The 22802-nt window shown below is 44.8% G+C and overlaps 1 protein-coding gene across 2 annotated transcripts in view; it reads left to right on the plus strand.

Moving 5' to 3' along the window:
• The window catches only part of mamdc2a (MAM domain containing 2a), a 171825-nt gene that overhangs the window by 35621 nt on the left and 113402 nt on the right, over positions 1–22802 (plus strand). For both annotated transcript variants that reach the window (XM_070887412.1, XM_070887422.1), the window contains exon 3: positions 6980–7236. In XM_070887412.1, the coding sequence (XP_070743513.1) occupies positions 6980–7236 (257 nt within the window). The remainder of the gene's footprint in view (positions 1–6979; positions 7237–22802) is intronic.

Genomic DNA, 22802 nt, shown 5'->3' on the forward strand with positions numbered 1-22802 from the left:
GTGACCATAATATGGTAGAATTCTTTATTAAGATGGAGAGTGACACAATTAATTCAGAGACTAGGGTCCTGAACTTAAGGAAAGGTAACTTCGATGGTATGAGACGTGAATTGGCTAGAATAGACTGGCAAATTATACTAAAAGGGTTGACGGTAGATAGGCACTGGCAAACATTTAAAGATCACATGGATGAATTACAACAATTGTACATCCCTGTTTGGCGTAAAAATAAAATGGGGAAGGTGGCTCAACCGTGGCTAACAAGGGAAATTAGGGATAGTGTTAAATCCAAGGAAGAGGCATATAAATTGGCCAGAAAAAGCAGCAAACCTGAGGACCGGAGAAATTTAGAATTCAGAAGAGGAGGACAAAGGGTTTAATTAAAATAGAGTATGAGAGTAAGCTTGCAGGGAACATAAAAACTGACTGCAAAAGCTTCTATAGATATGTGAAGAGAAAAAGATTAGTGAAGACAAATGTAGGTCACTTGCAGTCAGAATCAGGTGAATTTATAATGGGAAACAAAGAAATGGCAGACCAATTGAACAGATACTTTGGTTCTGTCTTCACTAAGGAAGACACAAATAACCTTCCGGAAATAGAAGGGGACTGAGGGTCTAGTGAGAAGGAGGAACTCAAGGAAATCCAGGTTTACCTGGGGCGTACCCGGACTTATTAGGCAAGGCCGGGGATGTGGAGGCCCTACCATAAATAACCTTGTGCAGACTCCCGGCAGATTGCGAGCCTGGCCAATGCCAGAGGAAGTCTGACTGAAGATTTGGCCACCATGGATAGATGTCCTCATTGTGCAAATAATGGTTGTAAATAAGTCGTTGCATTGGTTGATGCATCTTTTGTTGTAAGTGTGTGTGCCTAATATGCCACATGGATGCTGCTGTGGGATGACTAGTGGACAAGTTCTTTGTCCAGACATTGTTTAAGTTGATTGTGTGCGATGGTCTTTCAATGGGAAGTTGTGATTATTTTTCCTTGCTGGTGAGGGGTTTTGTTGTGTTGTTTGAGGCGACTACTTTGGTGTCATTAATAAAATGTTAGATGGACCGTTTTGCATTGATGTCTTGTGTATGATTGTGGACTTTCACGGAGCTAGAAACATAGAAAATAGGTGTAGGAGTAGGCCATTCGGCCCTTCGAGCAATCACCACCATTCAATATGATCATGTCTGATCATTGTTGCAACTTTCGTACCCCATTCCTGCTTTCTCTCCATACCCCTTGATCCCTTTAGCCGTAAGGGCCACATCTAACTCCCCTTTGAATATATCTAACGAACTGGCCTTTCTGTGGTAGAGAATTCCACAGGTTCACAATTCTTTGAGTGAAGAAGTTTCTCCTCATCTCGGTCCTAAATGGCTTACCCCTTATCCTTAGACTGTGACCCCTGGTTCATCGCCCGCAACCGGGCTTCCCTGCACCCTCCCCGTTAATGATGGGGAGAAAGCTACATGAAAAAGTTGTCCACAAGTCGGCAATAACTGCAATGTGACTGCGAATAATACAAAGCGATGTCGCAGTTGAAATGGACCGTGCCTTATTAGAGCAATGAGCCTGGGCCCCTCTGCTGTGGTCAGGGTTAATCCATTTGTTACTTGGTATCGTTCCTCACAGAATTCTTGCTGCTGGGAAATTATCAAAGGATGGTTTAATACAGCAGGGCAGAATTGATTAAAATGACACAGGGACTGAACTAGGGAGAATTGTCGCAGCAATTTAAAAACAGCTCGGAACTGCATTTGAACCATCAAGACTCTTTCCCAGAGAATCCCTGATGTTATCGCTGGGAAATGATTAATTCTTTTATGCATAGGAGAACAAATAGATACTTTAATATAAAAAATAATTCAGTTATTTACACGGGACAACAAAGGAGACATATTCCTTTGACGTTTTTATCTGAAGTTATTATTTTAGTGGCGATGGTAATGCATTTAAGATAAAGGACACCCAGTTCTACATCATAGTTATTGATAATCTGAAAGGCTGTTCATTATTGGAGTTATGTTTTGCTCGCACCCAGACGATTCGACCTGTTGCCATCTTGTTGGAGTTTTAGAATGTTGTCAGCCACAACAACAACTTGCATTTATAAAGCACCTTTAATGCAGTAAAACGTCCCATGGTGCTTCTCAGGAGCGGTTGTCAAACAAAATTTGACATTGAGCCACAGAAGGAGATATTCGGGCAGGTGACCAAAAGCTTGGTCGAAGAGGTAGGGTTAGAGGAGCATCTTAAAGGAGGAGAGAGGTAGAGATGTGGAGAGGTTTAGGGAGGGAATTCCAGAGTTTGGCCCAGGCAGCTAAAGGCATGGCCGCCAATGGTGGGGCGATGGAAATCGGGGATGTGCAAGAGGCCAGAATTGGAGGAACACAGATATCTCGGAGGACTGTAGGGTTGGAGGAGCAGTTCAAATTCTGCAAACATCTCTTTTACATAATTCAAAGCAAACAGCTAGCAGGCAGTTTGCACACATTTAAGAACGTACTACAGCCTCCTATCATATAACCTTCCCTTTCTACAAACATTTGATTAGTGGAAGCCAAATCGTCACATTTGCCAATTAAAATAAAGACAAGAATTCATCCTCTTTCAAGCATTTAGAGGTTACTACTTCACATTAACACAGAGTGTTAAACCAACAATGCTCAGTTCTAACATATGGAAATGATGGAGGTGACCTTCAATCTGTAACACAGCTCTTCTTCCTCTTTCTTTTAATTGGCATTTCTTCTCCATCACCACCTCTGTAACATTGCCCATCCCTGCTACTGCCTCAACGTATCTGCTGCTGAAACTCTCTTCCATACCTTAGTTACCTCTAGATTTGACTGTTCCAATGCTCTCCCGCCAGCCTCCTATCTTCCACCCTCCATAAACTTGAGGTCATCTAAAACTCTGCTGCCCACATCCTAACTCGCATCAAGTCCCATTCATCCATCACCCCTGTGTTCGCTGACCTACATTGGCTCCTGGTCCGGCAATGCCTTGAATTTAAAATGTTCATCCTTACTTACAAATCCCTCTATGGCCTCACCCCTCCTGATCTCTGTAACCACCTCCAGCCCTACAACCCTCTGAGACCTTTGCGCTCCTCCAATTCTGGCCTCTTGCGTATTCTCGATTTCCTTTTCCACACCATTGGCAGCCGTGTCATCAACTGCCTAGGTGCTAAGTTGTGGAATTCCCTCTCTAAAGCTCACCGCCTCTCTATCTCTCTCCTCCTTTAAGACCCTCCTTTAAACCTACCTCTTTGACCAAGCTTTGACCTGTCCTAATATCTCCTTACGTGGATCAGTCTAATTGTGTCAGATAATAGATCCTGTGAAGCGCCTTGAGACATTTTACTAAGTTGTTGTTGCTGCTACATCTTCAATGAATCTCTGCTTGGTCCACATCCATGAAAACCATTTGCACTGTTGAGGCTTCTAACTTTGTGACTGAAACATAAACCCAAGAATGAAAGTCCGCCATCATCTCTATCACTAACTCTTTTGTACCAAGATATTAAGGGGAACTGATAGGGTAGATAGAGAGAAACTATTTCCACTGGTTGGGGATCCTAGGACTAGGGGGCATAGTCTAAAAATTATAGCCAGACCTTTCAGGAGTGAACTTAGGAAACATTTCTGCACACAAAGGGTGGTAGAAGTTTGGAACTCTCTTCCGCAAATGGCAATTGATGCTAGAGCAAATGTTAATTTTAAATCGGAGTTTATAGCTTTCTGTTAACCAAAGGTGTTAAGGGTTTTGGGTGATAGGCAAGTATATCGAGTTAGATCGCAGATCAGCCATGATATTGAATGGCGGAACAGGCTCAAGGGGCTGAATGGCCTACTCCTGTTCCTATGTTCCTATGTTCCTATGTTCCTGCTTGAGATTTGGCCCAAAGAATCGCTTCTGCTGGCTCCTGAAAGTCCTCTATTTTTGCTCTAGTGAATCTCCTCACCGTGGGGACTTCAATGTTTACGGACTAACACCATTTTATGTCCATCAGGAGGACCACCTCTGCCCCCAACTGCTTCTGCTATCACCTGTCATCATAGTCTAGAAATTTGATGGTGCTAAACGGGCACCTAAGATTCCAGAATATATTGGGCAGGAAGAATGCCTGTACATTATAAGCCGGAAAAGGGCTGCCTGCCATATTGGTATAGTCAAAAAAATAGGGGCCCAGGGCCTGCACCTGAAACAGGCGTTAGTAGCCTTTGAATATGCAGATAAGAGGCCTAACGCCTGTTTGGGACCCCTTGTGTAAAATTGGGTTGCCAGAATGACATGCGGCTCTCCGAAAGGACGCACTACCACCAAAAAAGTAAGTTTAATAAAATATTCTTACTTGAATGTGGAGCCAGGAGGAGCAGCAGTCAAACTGACTGACGCGTTTTCTACATCACAACATTGACTACACTTCAAAAATTACTTCATAGGCTGTAAAACACTTTGGGACATCCTGAGCTTGTTAAAAGTGCTATATAAATACAAGTTCTTTCTTTCTATTATCTCACATCCAAATCTATTCAAGAGTGTTACTGGGGTTAATCTGAAAAACTGATTGCTACAAAATATAAATAGGAATCAGTCATGAGCATGACATTAAAAAATCAATATCTGTTGAGCAGGATGATCGAAGGGTTGATCTTTTTGCAAGACTATGTAAGTTTTCTTTCTTGCCTTCTTTCTTTTTTCTTTCCTTCTTGCTTGCTTTCTTTTTTGCTTCCTTTCTCAGTGTCAGCTGTAGCTCAGTGGGTAGTGCCCTTGCCTCTGAGTCAGTAGATCATGGGTTCAAGTCCCAATCCAGAAACTTGAGCACAGCCATCCCAGCTGACACTCCAGTGGAGTGCTGCATTGTTGCGATGCCATCTTTCAGATGAGACATTAACTGAGGCCCCCCCATCTGCTCTCTCAGGTGGCCACTATTTTGAAGAAGAGCTGGAGATTTATCACAGGTATCCTGGCCAATATTTATCCCTCAATTAACATCACAAAAAGACATATTATCTGGTCATTATCATATTGCTGTTTGTGGGAGCTTGCTATGCAGAGATTGGCTGTCGCGTTTCCCACATTACAACAGTGACTGCACTTCAAAAGTACTGCTTTGGCTGTAAAGTGCTTTGGGACATCCTGAGGTCGGGAAAAGTGCTATAGAAATACCAGCTCTTTTTTTCTTCTTGGTTGCTCAATAAGGAAAACAGTAGTTGTGTGTAAACCAGTTGTAATACCAATCGTTAGACATGTTAAATCGTTTTGCAGTCAGTTAATCCCAAATGCTTTTACTGATAAAGAGAGGCTGAGAGTTGTTAATCTGATTTATGGGCAGGCTGAATATTTTTGTGTACTCCAGCCATGATCCACTTAACTTCCTGGTGAAGAATGTGTGGATTGGCATGGCTTCTTGTCACTGTGTTAAAAAGCGTGGCCCAGCTGTTAACACCCAACTCTTGTGTTTATGGTCCTGGACAATGCTTTCTGTGGCTGTGTCAACCAGGATAGTTTAGGAAATGTTTTTGCAGTGTCTATTTGCAGATTTTAGAGGCATGCGCTTTGTTAGAAACAATACATAAGCCGGGAGATTTTGCCCGAAAGTCATATTAATGGCGGATTTTCTGAGTGTGCCGGGAGCTTTAAAAATGACCTCATAAACATTGAGATACCCATACGGAACTGAAATTACTGAGTTATTCGCTCATTAGCAGATTGTCGCTTCATATAGGAGTGAATTACAGGACCAAACAGTGGGAGTATCCTATTACATTGCTGTTGATTTAATTCTTTTACATCGCTGTGTCCCATTGTTAGATTAGCAACTGACTCAAATCCCTCTCCCACCTCAGGTAGGATGTTTGTTCCCATTGCAGGTGTCCAGGGCCACCGGGATATCAAGAATTGAGAAATATAGGCTTAAATCCTGGATTTTCTTTGTTTATGTTAAAAGTGCTATATAAATGCAAGTTGTCATGATCTTGAGTTCAGCACAGCCTGAAGCTAAGCTTCATACCTATAAATATCACTACACGTAAAGTCAACTGGGTGAATTTTGTGCTCATTAAGGTGAGGAATGTTAGCTTTGGGAATCATAGAATCATAGAATCATACAGCACAGAAGGAGGCCATTCGACCCATCATGCCTGTGCCTGCTCTTTGGCAGAGTTACCCAACTAGTCCCACTTCCCCTGCTCTTTCCCTGTAGCTCTGTAATTTTGCCCCTTCAAGTATTTATCCAATTCCCTTTTGAAAGTTACTATTGAATCAGCTTCCATCACCCTTTCAGGCAGTGCATTCCAGATCACAACAACTCGCTGCATAAAAAAATGTTTCCTCATCTCCCCTCCCCTATTGACAATCACGTTAAATCTGTGTCCTCTGGTTACCAACCCTTTTGCCACTGGCAACAGTTTCTCCCTATTTACTCTATCAAAATTGTTCATGATTTTGAACACCTCTATCAAATCTCCTTTTAACCTTCTCTGCTCTAAGGTGAACATCCTCAGCTTCTCCAGTCTCTCCACGTAACTGTATCATTCTTGCAAATCTCCTCTGCACCCTCTCTAATGGCTTGTGGGTGGGGCTAGCTTCCAGCGCAATGTTTCTTAAAGCACCGCAAAAGACCACGGAAACTCGATTTGGGCTGAGTGTAATTTGTGCTCACAATTCCACCGTCTTTTGTACTGGTTACGCCAATTTTGGGTGAATTGCGTCGAAAAAAAAGCACAACCTAGCGGAAACTCTACTTATAGATTTTTAAACATCTCTCTGGACTTTATCATGACTTTGTTTGATTTGTTATATTCCATGGTGCATTGACCCATACTGACTGTGGTTTTTTGAGGTGGTTGTGGGGGCTGGGGCAGAGGAGAGGGGGACTCCTCCTGCCAAAACTTGAATGGTCACTTTAGTAAAATGTATACATTTGATGCTTATCTAGAGTTTGATAATCAATAGTGTCCTCCTTGTTTTGCAGGCCGCTATATTTATATTGAAGGATCTGCTGACGGCAATGGAAAAGTGGGTTCCTTTACCAGTCCTGAGCTCCATGGTCTGGGAGAAAGCTGTGTGAGGCTTGTGTATCAGCTGACTGGTTCAGATCCTGGAAGATTGAACATGTACATTCGACCAGAAGGCAACAGCTTTGATTTTCTGCTCTGGTCTGCAAGCGAGCCATCTGACAGCTGGAAAATTGCTAGTATAGGCGTAAGGAACATAGTTGACAAATCCAAGGTACTTTCTGTGTGCGAGCAGATAACTCTTCGAATCACTTAACTATTTTTGAGAAAGAAATCTCGAGAGCTATTGATATAAACTGTCAGGCTTTGGGGATCTGCGCCTCAGCTCATCAAATCCTGATTCCCTCATCCATGCCTTTGTTGCCTCTAGACTTGACTATTCCAATGCTCTCCTGGCCAGCCTCCCTCCTTGCACCCTCCATAAACTTGAGCTCACCCAAAACGCTGCTGCCTGAATTCGATCTTGCACCAAGTCTCATTCAATCCATCACTCCCTGTGTTCACTGACTTACATTGGCTTCCAGACCAACTTAAAAATTCTCATCCTTGTGTTCAAATCCCTCCATGGTCTCGCCCCCCTCCCTATCTCTGTAAACTCCAGCCCTACAACCCTCCGAGATCTCTGCATCCTCCACATCTGGCCTCGCATCCTCGATTTCCTTCATCCCTCCAATGGCAGCTCTGGAATTTCTTCCCTAAACCTCTGCCCCTCTCTACCTCCCCTCCTTTAAGATGCTCCATAAAACCCACCTCTTTGACCTGTACTAATATCTCCTTATGTGGCTTGGTGTTAAATTTTCTTTGATAATCGTTCCTGTGAAGCGCCTTGGGACGTTTTGCTATGTTAAAGGCACTATATAAATGCAAGTTGATGTTGTTATGTAGACACAGCGGGACACTGGTGGTGTAACATATGTTAAAAATGCTACCTCTGAGTCAGACTGAGTTCTCGAGTAGTTAAATCCACAGGACAGCGGGGCACGGAGATATATTAAATAGAATTTCGATGAGGCACTCCAGATAATGAAAGCTAGTTTGAACATTTCATTGCACGTTGACACTTGCTGTAGTTGAGAGAATTCAATCCATTTGAGATCAGCAGGGGTAGTCCCCAGGATAATTTGGCGAGATTCCTCTTCCTGGGGTCAGAATTTTTTTTAAAGGAAAGGGAAGTAGTCACACAGAGACGATGAGGATTTAAACAGAAATCCGGAGGTTGTGAAAGGCGCTGTATAAATGCAATTCTTTTCTATTTTCTATTTTCAGCAAACTTGATCCCACCATTGATTTTAAAAGGTGGGCGGAGCCTAGATAATTAGCATCTGTAGTATTTTGCCTTCAGAAAGTTAGAATGCAGGAGAACGTTTAAGTCGAGAAAGATGACCCACTGATGTGAGAATAGGAGCTTATTCTTCATTTTCTGCTGTTGCATAAGGACAAACTGTACGGATAGAATTAAGGGAGACTGATTATAACTGATGCTCTGTAAGTTCATTTGCTGTGAAATAAAGCAGCTCAACAATTTGTATCTGGTAGGCCATCCAGCCCCTCGAGCCAGTTCCGCCTTTCAATTAGATCATGGCTGATCATGGCAAATCTACCACCAAGCTCATGGTCTACAGGGCTCCTGTGTGGATCAGAGGCATGGACCATATATAGGAGACACCTCAAGTCGCTGGAGATATATCACCAACGATGTCTCCACAAGATCCTGCAAATCCCCTGGGAGGACAGGCGCACCAACATCAGTGTCCTCGTCCAGGCTAACATCCCCAGCATTGAAGCACTGACCACACTCGATCAGCTTCGCTGGGCAGGCCACATAGTTCGCATGCCAGACACGAGATTCCCTAAGCAGATGCTCTATGCAGAGCTCCTTCACGGCAAACAAGCCAAAAGTGAGCAGTGGAAACGTTATAAGGACACCCTCAAAGCCTCCCTGATAAAGTGCGACATCACCACTGGAGTCCCTGACCGAAGACCGCCCTAGGTGGAGAAAGTGCATCCGGGAGGGCGTTGAGTTCTTCGAGTCTCAACGCCAAGAGCGTGAAGAGGTCAAGCGCAGGCAGCGGAAGGAGCGTGCGGTAAACCAGTTCCCCACACACCTTTCCTCGACGAATGTCTGTCCCACCTGTGACAGGGTCTGTGGCTCTCGTATTAGACTGTTCAGCCACCAAAGGACTCACTTCAGGAGTGGAAGCAAGTCTTCCTCGATTCCGAGGGACTGCCTATGATGATGATGATGATGATGAGGCTGATCTGTATCCTTACTCCATTCACCTGCCTTGGCCCCATATCCCTTAATAACCTTGTTTACCAAAAATCTATCGATCTCAAATTTAAAATTATTAATTGAGCTAGCATCTACTGCTTTTTGTGGGACTTCCACACTTCTACTACCTTTGGCGTGAAGAAATGTTTCCTAACATCTCTGGTTTTGAGGTTATATCCCCTTGTCCTAGACTCCCCTCACCAATGGAAAAAGTTTCTCTCTGACTACCCGATCAATTTATTTCAAAATCCTAAAATCACACTTTAGCCTTCTATATTCCAGGGAATACAAGCCTAGTTTATGTAATCTCTCCTCATAATCTCAGCCTTAGATCCCTGGTAACATTCTGGTGAATCTGCGCTGCACTCCTTCCAGGCAATATATCCTTTCTAAGGTGCAGTGCCCAGAACTGTACACAGTACTCCAGATATGGTCTAACCAGGGCTTTGAATAGCTGTAGCAAAACTTCCTCCCCGTTATGGGCTCAAAATTGGCCAGGAGTTGCTCCGTTTTTTTTGGAGCAACTTGATTTTTCTGGAGTATTTTAAAAATCCACATTATGCACATTCAATTTGCGCCAGTGTAAGTGAGTTCGTTAGGATATTTTTAGTTTCGTTTTTTTTTCAAAAGGGGGCGTTACCGGCCACCTATGCCTGTTTTGGCCATTTAGGCCACTTTGGCCTGCTAATAATGACTCCAAACTAACTTAGGCCAGCGTATGTGGCCACTTGTGGCTGCTGGAGAAAACCCTTGTGGAGAGTTAAGAAATCAATGCAGGTAAGTGCATCGGAGGTCAGCAGAACTTAATGACATGACTGAAGAATGTAAATAGGATCAAACAGCTATACAGGACATCATATGACAAACTTCGCAAAGTTAATTTACTATAGAATAGAAGCATTTATGGAAGTTTAAATTACAAAAATAAAAGAAGTAAAAGATAGTTGAATTAAATTGCCCTAATCTCACAAACCATTACTTGCCACAACAAATCTTAGCAAGAATTAACATAATGAGCAGCAAACAGCAATGCTATTCAAACAAAGCCCAAGAGATAAAATGCTGAACTGGAGCTTTCAAGCTGGCTTCAAAGTGGAGAGCTGCATAGTGCCAGTCATACTTGGAATCGCATTTTAAAATAACCAAACACCAGCTAACTGCTTCCCGTATTCTGCAATAATTATGGAATTATGTACTTAATTCTAAACATACTATAATACGCCATTGCAGCCATACGATCTCGATGTCTGGTCCGAACGAGGCATTTTCTCCTGCAGCGGGCCGGCCTGTGCGGTAGGCCTGGGATAGGGGCGGGACGCATCAGCAGGGGTGGGACGCATCATCCCACGCTGCAGCACGCACACTGAGAGGCTGGCGGCAGGAGCTACTGCGCATGCACGCACACTCCAGCGCGCATGTGCAGACGTCCCGGCACTGTTTTCAGCGCAGGACGTTGGCTCCGCACTCAACCTGACTGGACATGCTGCACGAAGACCCGGGTGAAGCCGGACAGCATCCAAAATGGGGACCGATTTTTTTGGAGCAGTTTTCCACGCAGCAAGTCACCGCATCTCTCGTGAGTGCGCCGAAAAAAACGGGTGGGCCAATTTTAAGCCCTATATTCTAGCCCTTTAGTTAAAATGGCGAACATTCCATTCACCTTGTTGAATATATTTTGTACCTAACCACTATATTTTATTGATCTCTGTACATGGACCCCTAAGTGTCTTTGGATCGCCATTGGTTCTAGCTTCTAAAAAATACTCGGATCTATCCTTTTTTTGTCTAAAATGGATGACCTCACACTTAACTGCATTGAAATCCATCTGCCACAGTTTTGCCCACATACTTAACCATCTCTTTGTCTCTTTGTAATTTTATGCTCCCATCTACACTATCTACTAAACCACCAATCGGCAAACTTGGATATATTGATCTCTATAAGAACATAAGAAATAGGAGCAGGAGGAGGTTAGTTGGCTCCTCGAGCCTGCTGCGCCATTCAATAAGATCATGGCTGATCTTCTACGTCAACTCCACTTTCTCACTCTTTCTCCATATCCCTTGATTCCCTTAGTATCCAAAAATCTATCGATCTCTGTTTTGAATATACTCTGGGGAGAATTCTAGAGATTCACAACAGCATTCACCCAGCATCTACCCTGTCAATCTCTCTAAGAATTTTATACTTTTCATTGAGATCACCTCTCATTCTTCTAAATTCCAGAGAATATAGGCCCATTCTACTCAATCTCTCCTTATATCACAGCCCTCTCATCCCAGAGATCAGTCTAGTAACCCTTCGTTGCACCCCCTCTAAGGCAGGTGTATCCTTCCTTGGGTAAAGAGACCAAAAGTGTACATAGTATTCCAGGTTTGGTCTCACCAAAGCGCTATATAATTGTAGCAAGACTTCCGGGGGCCGAAACTGCCCCTTCCGCTAAGGCCTCTGACTGCCGGAAAACGGCTGCCACTGGGCAGCGTGAATGGCCGGCAACTCTCCATGGAGGGGTCGTCATTTTGTAAATTGCCCTTCCCCAGGAGCGGAGCAGCGTCCGGGACCATTCCGCCCATTTCCCCGCCGTGGCGTGCATGCGCCGGCCCCTTACTGTCTGGCGGGAACACTCTCGCAAAATTCCCCCTTACCCGAAATTGCATCGCAGGAGTGGTCTTGCCACCACTCGGTGCCCCCGACTGCTTTTTCTGATGGTGTACTCTCTGTGAAATGGCGGAGCAGCTGCTCTTAAAGGGGAGGGCGCACTGCCGCGGCCGCCATGTTATTGTTTTTTGTCGGCCAACTGCCAGGTCGGCCTAACAATTATGCCCCAGGGTTTGGTCGGGCACCAACAGGCCGCTGGCCCAGCCGAAACTCTCCAAGTGGGCTAGTGGACCTAACTAAAATGAATGCAGAGTTCGCAGCGGCTCTCCCCTTTAACTGAAGGGGAGAGACGATGTGACGCGCCAGCGCGATGACATCATCAGCGCGGCATTGATGACTGACAGCTGTAGTCACTCCGTCCCGCCCCCAGTTCTGCCCCTCTAGTGATGGCCACTGCATTCCTCTCCCACTTCCGCCCCGCTGGAAAAAAACTCCGAGGAGCTGAATTTCGCCGGATAGGCTGCCACATCTATTGTGGTGACCAGAACACTTCAAAAATGGTAGGTGCGCCCTGTTTCCGGTGGAGGGCAATTTCTAACCCCCTTATTCTAATACCCCAACCCTCTTGCAATAAAGGTAAACATACAATTTGCCTTCCAAATTGATTGCTGTACCTGCATGTTAACTTTCTGTGATTCGTGTACAAGGACCCCTAAATCCCTACACTTACTAGTCTCTCACGTTTAAATAAAATTCTGCTTTTCCATTCTTCCTACCAAAGTGGATAATTTCACACTTCCCCACATTATAATCCATTTGCCACCTTCTTGCCCAATCACTTAACTGGTCTATCCCCCTTTGTATCCTCCTTATAGCTTATTTCCTACCTAGCTTTGTATCATGAGCAAACTTAGCTATATTATGCTTGGTCCCTTCATCTAAGTCATTGATATTGATTGTAAATAACTGAGGCCCAAGTACCTATCCTTGCGGCACCCCACTAGTTACACCCTGCCATCCCGAAAATGACCCGTTTATTCCTACTGTAGGGGGTGGTCTCGGGGTCAGGTTCACGTCTGACCTTCTGAGTGGTTCGAATCGCTCCCACTTCCTGGCTTCTAGACTTTGGGTTTATTTGGGGATGTAACAAAGTGCAAGAGACAACTGATTTTGGTGCAAGAAACTTTGATTTTATTAAGGAAAAGAAAGTACAATGTCAAAATGCACAATCACTAGAATAAGGGACACTTTATCACATGTTCAAAAGGGGTTACAGAAAATAATACACCTCCCACCTCCCAATGCCTAAATCTGACTAGGTTGAACTCTAGGGCAAACAGGGATTATGCTCACCAATCCTCTTATTGTCAGTTAGCGGTGGTTCGCGGTTTTGGGGTTCGCTGGACTCTGTAGGTTCTGTTCGCTGTACCCCGAATGTCGTGGAAGACTTCTTACTGCGTAGTCTTCAGTTGGGTGGTGTCCGCTGATGCGGTAGGGCAAGTATTGGATTTTATGGGGTGAGTACCCACTTTCTTCCGTTGGCAGTAGATTTTAAAGTTCTTTTAGGTAATGTTTCACCTGTTAGTAGCTAGGAGCAGATTGTAGAGTGGAAATTTTTGAATCTTCGGTTTCTTCTTGAGGAGTTTTGTTCTTGGAATTTGTCAATCGTGGTGTTACCACGTTGGCTGTGGTCAGTTACTGTCGCGATGATGATGTCCGAAGTTACTGGGAACTGCTTTTCTCTGCCTTGATAATGTTCTTCCTTCTTCCTCAGTAGCAGAGCAGTGTGGCCCAGGAGTGTCGTCAAGGCTGAAGATGTTGATGTTCAGAGAGCTGCGTAGAAGGCTGTGTAGCAAGCTCTCTGGAAGACTCATTAAACCATAAAACAGGGCCCCAGTTATACTTTGGGGGTCATTCTAATCTGCGCGCCAAATCAACCCCGATTCTTTGTCTTAATTTTGGCGTGATATTTCTTTGTCATATTTTGGCGGGCTCGTTAATGATAACTCATTTCGGATGTGCCGATCGGTTGAAATCGTTTTCAATTTGGGAAATTGAGTTTTGGTATTTACGTTGTCTGCCTAGGCCTGGGCTTTCTATGCGGGCTGGATGGGCTATTAACATTATGCATGCGCTGGGTGGGTTTCATGCTTAGAGCTATGGCTGGCTATCTCTGGGTCGATTGTTGCTATGTTAATGTCTCCCGGGGAGAAGGGTTTTCGAGTTTACACAATTCTCCAGTCACTTTGTTTAGCTTCAATACCCCAGACAACTTCAATACCCAAAAGACTGGCTTCTATAGAGGCTAGTTGTCCCTCAGTTTTGCAGCCCTTTTCCACACGGACCCAATATGTCTTTTAAAATCCCAAACTTGGTTAAAACTCGTAGTTTCTTCGACATGCATTTTAGGGTCCCAAATTTTCTGCTTGATAGTCCCAAATCGAATTTCCTTTTCAATGAGTCCAAACACTGGGGTGGGGGGGGGGTTTCCACGAATTTTGCAATCTTACACTAGTCTCTGTTTTCTGTCCGTTAACCAATCCTCAATCCATGATAATATATTAACCCCAATCCCATGAGCCCTTTTGTGTAACTTGTGTTATCTAAGTCTTACCAAGCCTTCAATGAAGATTGGAGAGGCATGTGGGAGCTCGTGTGAAAGCCTCAAATATGTGGTTTAGATTAGGGGTGCTATTGTTACACCCCCGGGTCACACTATCATATAGTTAGTCATTGAGCAAAATGGACACACCACTAAATGTGCTCAGACCACTTACAGGAGTAGCCAGCACTGCTTTACACTAGAGAATATCTAAGGCAAAAGATTGTAACATAAAGAATACCACCTAGAAGTGGATTTACAGATTATAGATATGACTGAGTGCATCCTGCATGACCACTGCTCTTGAATAAGTATTGAAGTGAAACAAAACCCTGCACAGGGCCGGACTTACTATCACTTCAAGAGGAATGGCAAAGTATGTGATACTTTTACTATGGAGTAATTTCTCTTTAATTTTTGTTCATTCATTCTTGGGATGTAGCCAGCATTTGTTGCCCATCCTAGTTGCCCTTGAGAAGATTGTGATAGCCTTCTTCTTCTTGAACCGCTGCAGTCTGTATGGTGAAGGTGCTCCAACAGTGCTGTTAGGGAGGGAGTTCCAGGATTTTGACCCAGCGACGATGAAGGAACGGCAATATATTTCCAAGTCAGGATGGTGTGTGACTTGGAGGGGAACTTGCAGGTGGTGGTGTTCCCATGCATCTGCTGCCCTTGCACTTCTAAATGATGGAGTTTGGGAGGTGCTGTCGAAGAAGCCTTAGCGAATTGCTGCAGTGCATCTTATAGATGGTACACACAGCAGCCACGGAGTAACGGTGGTGGAGTGAAATTTTTAGATGGTGAATGGGTGCCAATTTCCACTGTTTACCTGATAACATGGAATTAATGGAGCATATGCTCTATACTTTAAAAAAGGCCAAGTACTGGCTTAATTAGTGGGTGGTTAGATTATAATAAAAAATAATGATAGAAATACAGAAATCTGTCAGCTTCTGGAAAAAATAAGCGGTTATATTGGTTTGGGTAGAAACACCGAAAAAAGCAAAGCTTTTTATGATCTGTAAGATATCTCCCCCAGCCTTCCAACCCTCCGAGATCTCTGCACTGCTCCAATTCTGGCTTCTAATTTTAATCACGCCACCATTTGTGGCTGTGCCTTCAGCTGCCAAGGCCCTAAGCTCTGGAATTCTCTCCCTAAACCTCTCCACTTCTTTTTCCTCCTATAAGAAACTCCTTAAAATTTACCGCTTTGTCCCAGCCCTGTCCTAATATCTCCTGATGTGGCTCAGTGTCAAATTTTGTCTGCTAACATAAGAACATAAGAAATAGGAGCAGGAGTAGGCCATTTTATGCCTTGAGCCTGCTTTGCTATTTAATAAGATCATGGCTGATCTGATCATGGACTCAGCTCCACTTCCCTGCCCGCTCCCCATAACCTTTATTCCCTTATTGCTCAAAAAATCTGTCTATCTCCGTATTAAATATATTCAATGACCCAGCCTCCACAGCTCTCTGGGGCAGAGAATTCCATTGAGTTACAATCTTCTGAGAGAAGAAATTCCTCCTCATCTCAGTTTTAAATGGGCGGCACCTTACTCTGAGACTTGGGGCTAGAACCCCCACTTTTGTACCTATCACTCAAAAATGGGCGTTATTTCCGGTGTGGACGGTATAAAAGGGTTTTCAGATCGCCGGCTTCGCGCCCATTCTCAATACACCTAGTTTACATTTTTGAAATGGGCGTTACCGCGACCGATATCAAATGGGCAGAAGTGTTAAATTTTTCTGACCTTCTGCCGTAAAGTGTGGCCGTCCTTAGCAACAGCTTGGCAACGCTCAATTCCCGCGATTCAGGAGGTCAAGGGTCATCATGATAAGCGCAGAAGAGGAGACAGAGAGAGGGGGAGCTGAGAGGGACTGAAAGCGTGTGTGGCTGTGGTGTGTGCTTGTTTGGCTGTTGTGGGAGGCACGAGGGAGATTCACCAACAGCAAAAAGCCTACTAAGCACCAAGAACATAGTTGGCACCGAGTTTTTGTCCAACAAATAACATATAAAATGGAAGGGATGGAGGAGACCCTGAAGCTGGTAGCCAGGAACACTGGTGGCAGAGGACTCCCAGTGGTCCCGGATCGCCGAAATTCACCCCAAGGTGACGCATCCCTATTGCCAACCACATCTTGCTCGGAGCACGCTCTCACCTCAGGACCGTCCTCTCCCGCGTAACCGTCCAAGCAGTGCTTCGGCCATCACCCCCCCAATGAAGCATTGCCTAAGGAGCACCTCGGCCAGGCAGCTTGGAGTCAGGGGGGGAAGGGGAAGGGGTAGAGGTGGGGAGGAGAAGGGGGGGGGCGAAGAGTTGGTTTGTACAGAAATAGTGATGATTTCAGACTAATGTTCGGTTTCAGTGTTTTTAATTTAACCAAACCTTGCAGCACATTGGCTCAGATAGCTGCACCATTAAACACTGCTGATTCCTTAATATCAAAGGGTATAATTACACTTAACTTCAATCAAATTAAACTTTAACTGTCATCAAGATGATGCCCACCATTGATGTATGACCTGCACACCCAGCAGTGAGTCAGCCTTGTAAATAACACCAATGTTCTTTCAGGCAAAGCGATCATTGATGAACTCCTGACGTAAGGCTCTAGCAGCTATCATGCCACCATGGGCCCTTTCATGCGGTCTACAGCGGGGTGGGGGCATGGCTTCAGCGTCAGTCTGGCCCGATGTCAGCGTCCGCCTCCTCATCATCCTCTTCCTCCCTCTGGTGAGGTGGACTGTCAGACCCATCAGGCAATTCTTGTCCCCTCCTGATAGCCAAGTTGTGTAGCGTGGAGCACACCACCACGAATTGAGCTACCTGCTCAGGGTGGTGTTGGAGTTCGCTTCCTGAGTGGTCCAGGCATCTAAAGCGCTGCTTCAGCACTCCAATGGTTTTCTCCACGATATTGCGAGTTGCTCTGTGGCTCTCGTTGTATCGCCTCGCGGCCTCAGTGTGGGTGTCACGTAGGAGGGTCATAAGCCAGGTGGTGAGGCCATATCCTTTGTCCCAAAGCATCCAGAATTGACCTTGTAGCTCATTGTTAAACAAGTCAGATACAGTGCTCTCATGCAGGATGTGCGCATCATGGATGTTGCCCGGAAATTGAGCATTCACTGCCAGTATCATTTGCTGGTGGTCGACAACCAGCTGGACATTCAGGGAGTGGAATCCCTTGCGGTTCCTGAAAACCTCAGCATCCTGCAAAGGTGCCCCGCATCGCGATGTGCGTACAGTCTATTGCTCCCTGCACCTTGGGGAAGTTTGCAATTCTGGAGAATCCTAGAGCCCTCTCACTCTGTGCCTCCCTGGTCATAGGGAAGCTGATCAAGTCCCTCCTGTGTGCGTACAGGGCTTCAGTAACCTGTCTAATGCAGCGACGTGTAGCATGCTGAGAAAGTCCGCAAATGTCGGCAGCTGTGGCCTGAAAAGAACCCGAGACATAGAACAACAGTGCCACGGTGACTTTGACCTCGACGGCCAGTGCAGTTCTGATGCTGCTGGCAGGCTGCAGGTCTGCCCTTATCAGCTGGCATACTTTAGTGAGAATCTCCTTGTGGAAGCGCAGTCTCTGAAGGCAGGTGGTGTCGGGCAAGTCGAGGTAAAAATGTTTCTCCTTGTACTTGCGGGGGTTGTAACATCTGATCCTCCTCATCTGTCTGTCACTTAGTACATCGGGCAAATAAAGCAGTGCAGCGCTCCTTCGGCGATATCGAGTCTGCTGCATGTATTTGGTGACCAAGCGAGGGTGAGAAAGGACAGGCCCCATTGTAGCAGCTCTCTGTTTTCCACCAATTGCACACAAACAAGGAATGTCCAGACGAGCACACCTCTTCAATTCCAATCGGTCACAGTGTAATCAAGATGTTTTCAGAGATGTTCACATCAACTCCAATAACCTGCAGAGTACATCCGAACTCCACCGAGGTTGAAGCACAGCAGCCTTTTAATGGACGCAACATGTGATCTACAACTTGGGGTCCATAACACTGTGATTTGCTCTGGTTAGTTCTACTTTTTATGGGCGTTTTTTTGAGCCAGCGATATTGTGGGCGATATGTGTGCGAGGTGGTGAAATTGATAATAGGCGATCTCCATGGCCACTAGTTTGGGCAAAAATGCTCTTTACGACAAAAAACAGTCGGCGGGCGCTAATATTGAATTTCGGCGTTAATTCCATGCGGAAAGTAATGCTGGGTGATATTATGGGTGTTAAATTCGCCCATCCTGCTGATTCCGCCCAAAAAAAATGGCGGGCTGTAATATTTTTTCTCGATGTTAAGCCCATTGAGAAAATAACGCTCGGCGATAAGTCTCCTAAAAAAGCCCATCAGTTTCCATTTTGTGCCAAAATGGGTGGATACCTGGGCGTTTTACGCCATTTCAGCGGTAAAATGGCCGTTAAGTGGGCATTAAGCAGGCAAAAAAAGTGGAGGTTCTAGGCCATAGTCCCCTAGTTTTAGTTTCCACTATGAGTGGAAATATCCTCTCTGCATCCACCTTGTCGAGCCCCCTCATTATCTTATATGTTTCAATAAGATCACCTCTCATTCTTCTGAACTCCAATGAGTATAGGCCTAACCTACTCAACCTATCTCCATAAGTCAATCCCCTCATCTCCGGAATCAACCTAGTGAACCTTCTCTGAACAGCCTCCAATGCAAGTATATCCTTCCTTAAATACGGAGGCCAAAACTGCACACAGTACTCCAGGTGTGGCCTCACAAATACCCTGTACAGTTGTAGCAGGACTTATCTGCTTTTATACTCTATCCCCTTGCAATAAAAGCCAACATTACATTTGCCTTCCTGATTACTGGCTGTTACCTGCATACTCACTTTTTGTGTTTCTTGCACAAGGACCCCCAGGTCCCTCTGTACTGCAGCACTTTGCAATTTTTCTCCATTTAAATTATAATTTACTTTTCTATTTTTTCTGCCAAAATGGATCACTTCATATTTTCCCACATTATAATCCATCTGCCAATTTTTTGCCCACTCACTTAGCCTGTCTATATCCCTTTGCAGATGTTTTGTGTCCTCACAATTTGCTTTCCCACCCATCTTTGTATCAGCTGCAAACTTGGCTACATTACACTCGGTTCCTTCATCCAAGTCATTAATATAGATTGTAAATCGTTGAGGCCCCAGCACCGATCCCTGCGGCACCCCACTAGTTACTGTTTGCCAACCGGAAAATGATCTGTTTATCCTGACTCTCTGTTTTCTGTTAGTTAGCCAATCCTCTATCCATGCTAACATATTACCCCCAACACCGTGAACTTTTATCTTGTGCAGTAACCTTTTATGTGGCACCTTATCGAATGCCTTCTGGAAATCCAAATCCACTGGCTCCTCCTTATCCACCCTGCTCGTTACATCCTCAAAGAACTCCAGCAAATTTGTCAAACATGATTTCCTGTTCATAAAACTATGCTGACTCTACTTGATTGAATCATGCTTTTCCAAATGTCCCGCTACTGCTTCCTTAATAATGGACTCCAGCATTTTCCCAATGACAGATGTTAGGCTAACTGGTCTATAGTTTCCTGCTTTTCGTCTGCCTCCTTTTTTAAACAGGGGCATTATATTTGCGGTTTTCCAATCTGCTGGGACCGCCCCAGAATCCAGGGAATTTTGGTAGCTTACAACCAATGCATCTACTGTCTCTGCAACCACTTCTTTTAAGACCCTAGGATGTAAGCCATCAGGTCCAGGGGACTTGTCCGCCTTTAGTCCCATTATTTTACCGAGTACTATTTCATTAGTGATAGTGATTGTATTAAGTTCCTCCCTCCCTATAGCCCTTTGATTATCCACTATTCTGTGAAGTGCCTTTTGACTTTTTGCTACGTTAAAGGCACTATATAAATGCAAATTGTTGTTATTGTTGACTGACCAGAGAAGAGGACAGTACAACAACTCGTAAATGTTGCAGGTCAAACAATCTTAAATACTATTTCAAATGGGCATATAGTGGGCCTTGTAACTTGCGAATGGATTATTTTTTTCGAAAGCTGGGAAGTGGTGAAAAAAATGGTGGCTGATCAACACAAGTTACCTGAGTCAGACTGGGAAAGAAGGATTTTGGAAAGGGAAAGGGTGGATCAAACAGCTCCAAGAGATAAGTTGAGCAATGTGAAACGTGACATCAATGGACATTTTCCGCTTTCCTACTAATTATAGGAGGTTTCTGACAAGGCCCTTCCAATTAGGCAGCAACTCAAAGCCAATTTATGTGGCAAGAGAATTGTAGATTGTGTGGCAAGTCTGTCCAACTTCTGGTACCATCATGAACCCATGTGTGAGCCAAGCTTAGTAGTTCCAGGACCTGATGCCAGACTCCTGGCAGGAACCACATGAGCAACTCAGGAAATTGGTTGTCAAAATAGAAATAGTCTGTTTGTATCATTTTGTGAATTCCAACATCTGTAGGTTGTTGTTTTGTTGCTTTACTCTATGAATTCTAGAATAATTTCACAGCATTAACATAGGAGCAGACAGAGAGCAGTTTGCAGATAGCATCAGATGTTTCCATGTGCCGGCTCCATAATCCACACACCGGGACATTCACTGTATTCCAAAGCACGCATCCATATCTTCTCATAGAATCACAAAGCAGAAGACCAGGGCATTTGGCCCATCGTGCCTGTGCCGGCTCTTTGAAACAGCAATCCAATTAGTTCAGCTCCCCCTCTTCTTTCCCTATAGCCCTGCAATTTTTCTTCCCTCCTCCAGATCACAATAACTCGCTGTGCAAAAAAAATTCTCCTCATCTCACCTCTGGCTCTTTAGCCAATGACCTTAAATCTGTATCCTCTGGTTACGACCCTCCTACCACTGGAAACAGTTTCTCCTTATTTACTCGATCAAAACTCCTCATGACTTTAAGCGCCTCTATTAAATCTCCCCCGAACCTTATCTGTTCTAAGAGAATGGTTAAAAAGTCCCGTAGTTCTGTTGCAGATATTCTTAGATCACCCATTTCATGATCTAACAGATGTTAGTCCCGCACGCTCCTTAAATTCCCTCAGATATTTATGCCAACATTGTAGACAAACTGTGCGGATGAAAGAACAAGCACTATTTTTGCCCAAATTCAAAACAACAATTACATTTAATTTTAAAAGTCTCTCAGTGAAACATAGAGAGGGCATGACTGTCCGAGTTAATGTACTGTATTCCTCCCGCTGCTCTTTTCCCCCACCAACACACTGTAATTATTCAGCATCTGTTGCCTCTAAAAATACACACAGTGGTTTTCTAACTCAGTGGGAGTTTGAAATTATTTCTGAATCAGAATTTGATGAGCTGTTGCAGTGGTTGAAGGAGTGGTACAGCACTGAGCCGTACACAGACGAGAGTGGTCTCGGATTTGATCCTTAGTCTGCGCTGAATTACCTGATCTTAGTAAGTACACCCGGTCTAGAGAAAAGAAGAATCAGGTGGGGTTGCAGCGTAACAGATGAGGAGAGGATTGAAGTTGCCTGCCACAGTCAAATAGCCGGCTGGCTTGGCTCACACACAATGAATGGCCATGTGATGAACAGAAAAGAAAGACTTGCATTTCTGAAGTACCTTTCACCACCTCAGGCCAACCCAAAGCACTTTACAGCCAATGAAGTGCTTTTGAGGTATAGTCATTGTTGTAATGTAGAAAACGCGCAGCCAATTTGAGCACAGCAAGATCCCATAAACAGCAATGTGATAATGACCAGATGATCTGTTTTTAGTGATGTGAATTGAGGGATAAATATTGGCCAGAACACCATGGAGAACTCCCTTGCTTTTCTTCAAAATAGTGCTATAGAATCTTTTACATCCACCTGAGAGAGCAGGCGGAGCCCTCGGTTTAACGTCTCATCCGAAAGACTCTGAACAGTGCAGCACTCTCTCAGCACTGGACTGGAGTGTCAGCCTGGATTTTGTGCTCAAGTCTCTGAGAGTGGGACTTGAACCCATAACCTTCTGACTCAGAAGTGAGAGCGCTACCCACTGAGTCACAGCTGACACTCAAGTGCAGGTACCGGGAATCCTGGTCCCTCTAGAGCTATACGCCAGCAAGGTTCAGTAGAGTAGATTTTTCTCTGCGCTGTACCTGGAGAAGCAGCATTCCTCCACACCGCCCCCAGGACAGAGGGAAAAGGTGCACTGACTTGTTAAGTCAGGCCCTCGCACCTGTCAGGCTGCCCTGGAATTTTCCTGCAGGCTCCCTCCACTGATGTAACTGGGTCTGCGCCTGTGGCAGGCGCGGGTCCCATGTTGTTATGGTAACAAGGCCTGAAAGGGCAGTTCGAGG

This window comes from Pristiophorus japonicus, chromosome 1, assembly GCF_044704955.1.
Source record: "Pristiophorus japonicus isolate sPriJap1 chromosome 1, sPriJap1.hap1, whole genome shotgun sequence".
NCBI classification, from domain to species: domain Eukaryota; kingdom Metazoa; phylum Chordata; class Chondrichthyes; family Pristiophoridae; genus Pristiophorus; species Pristiophorus japonicus.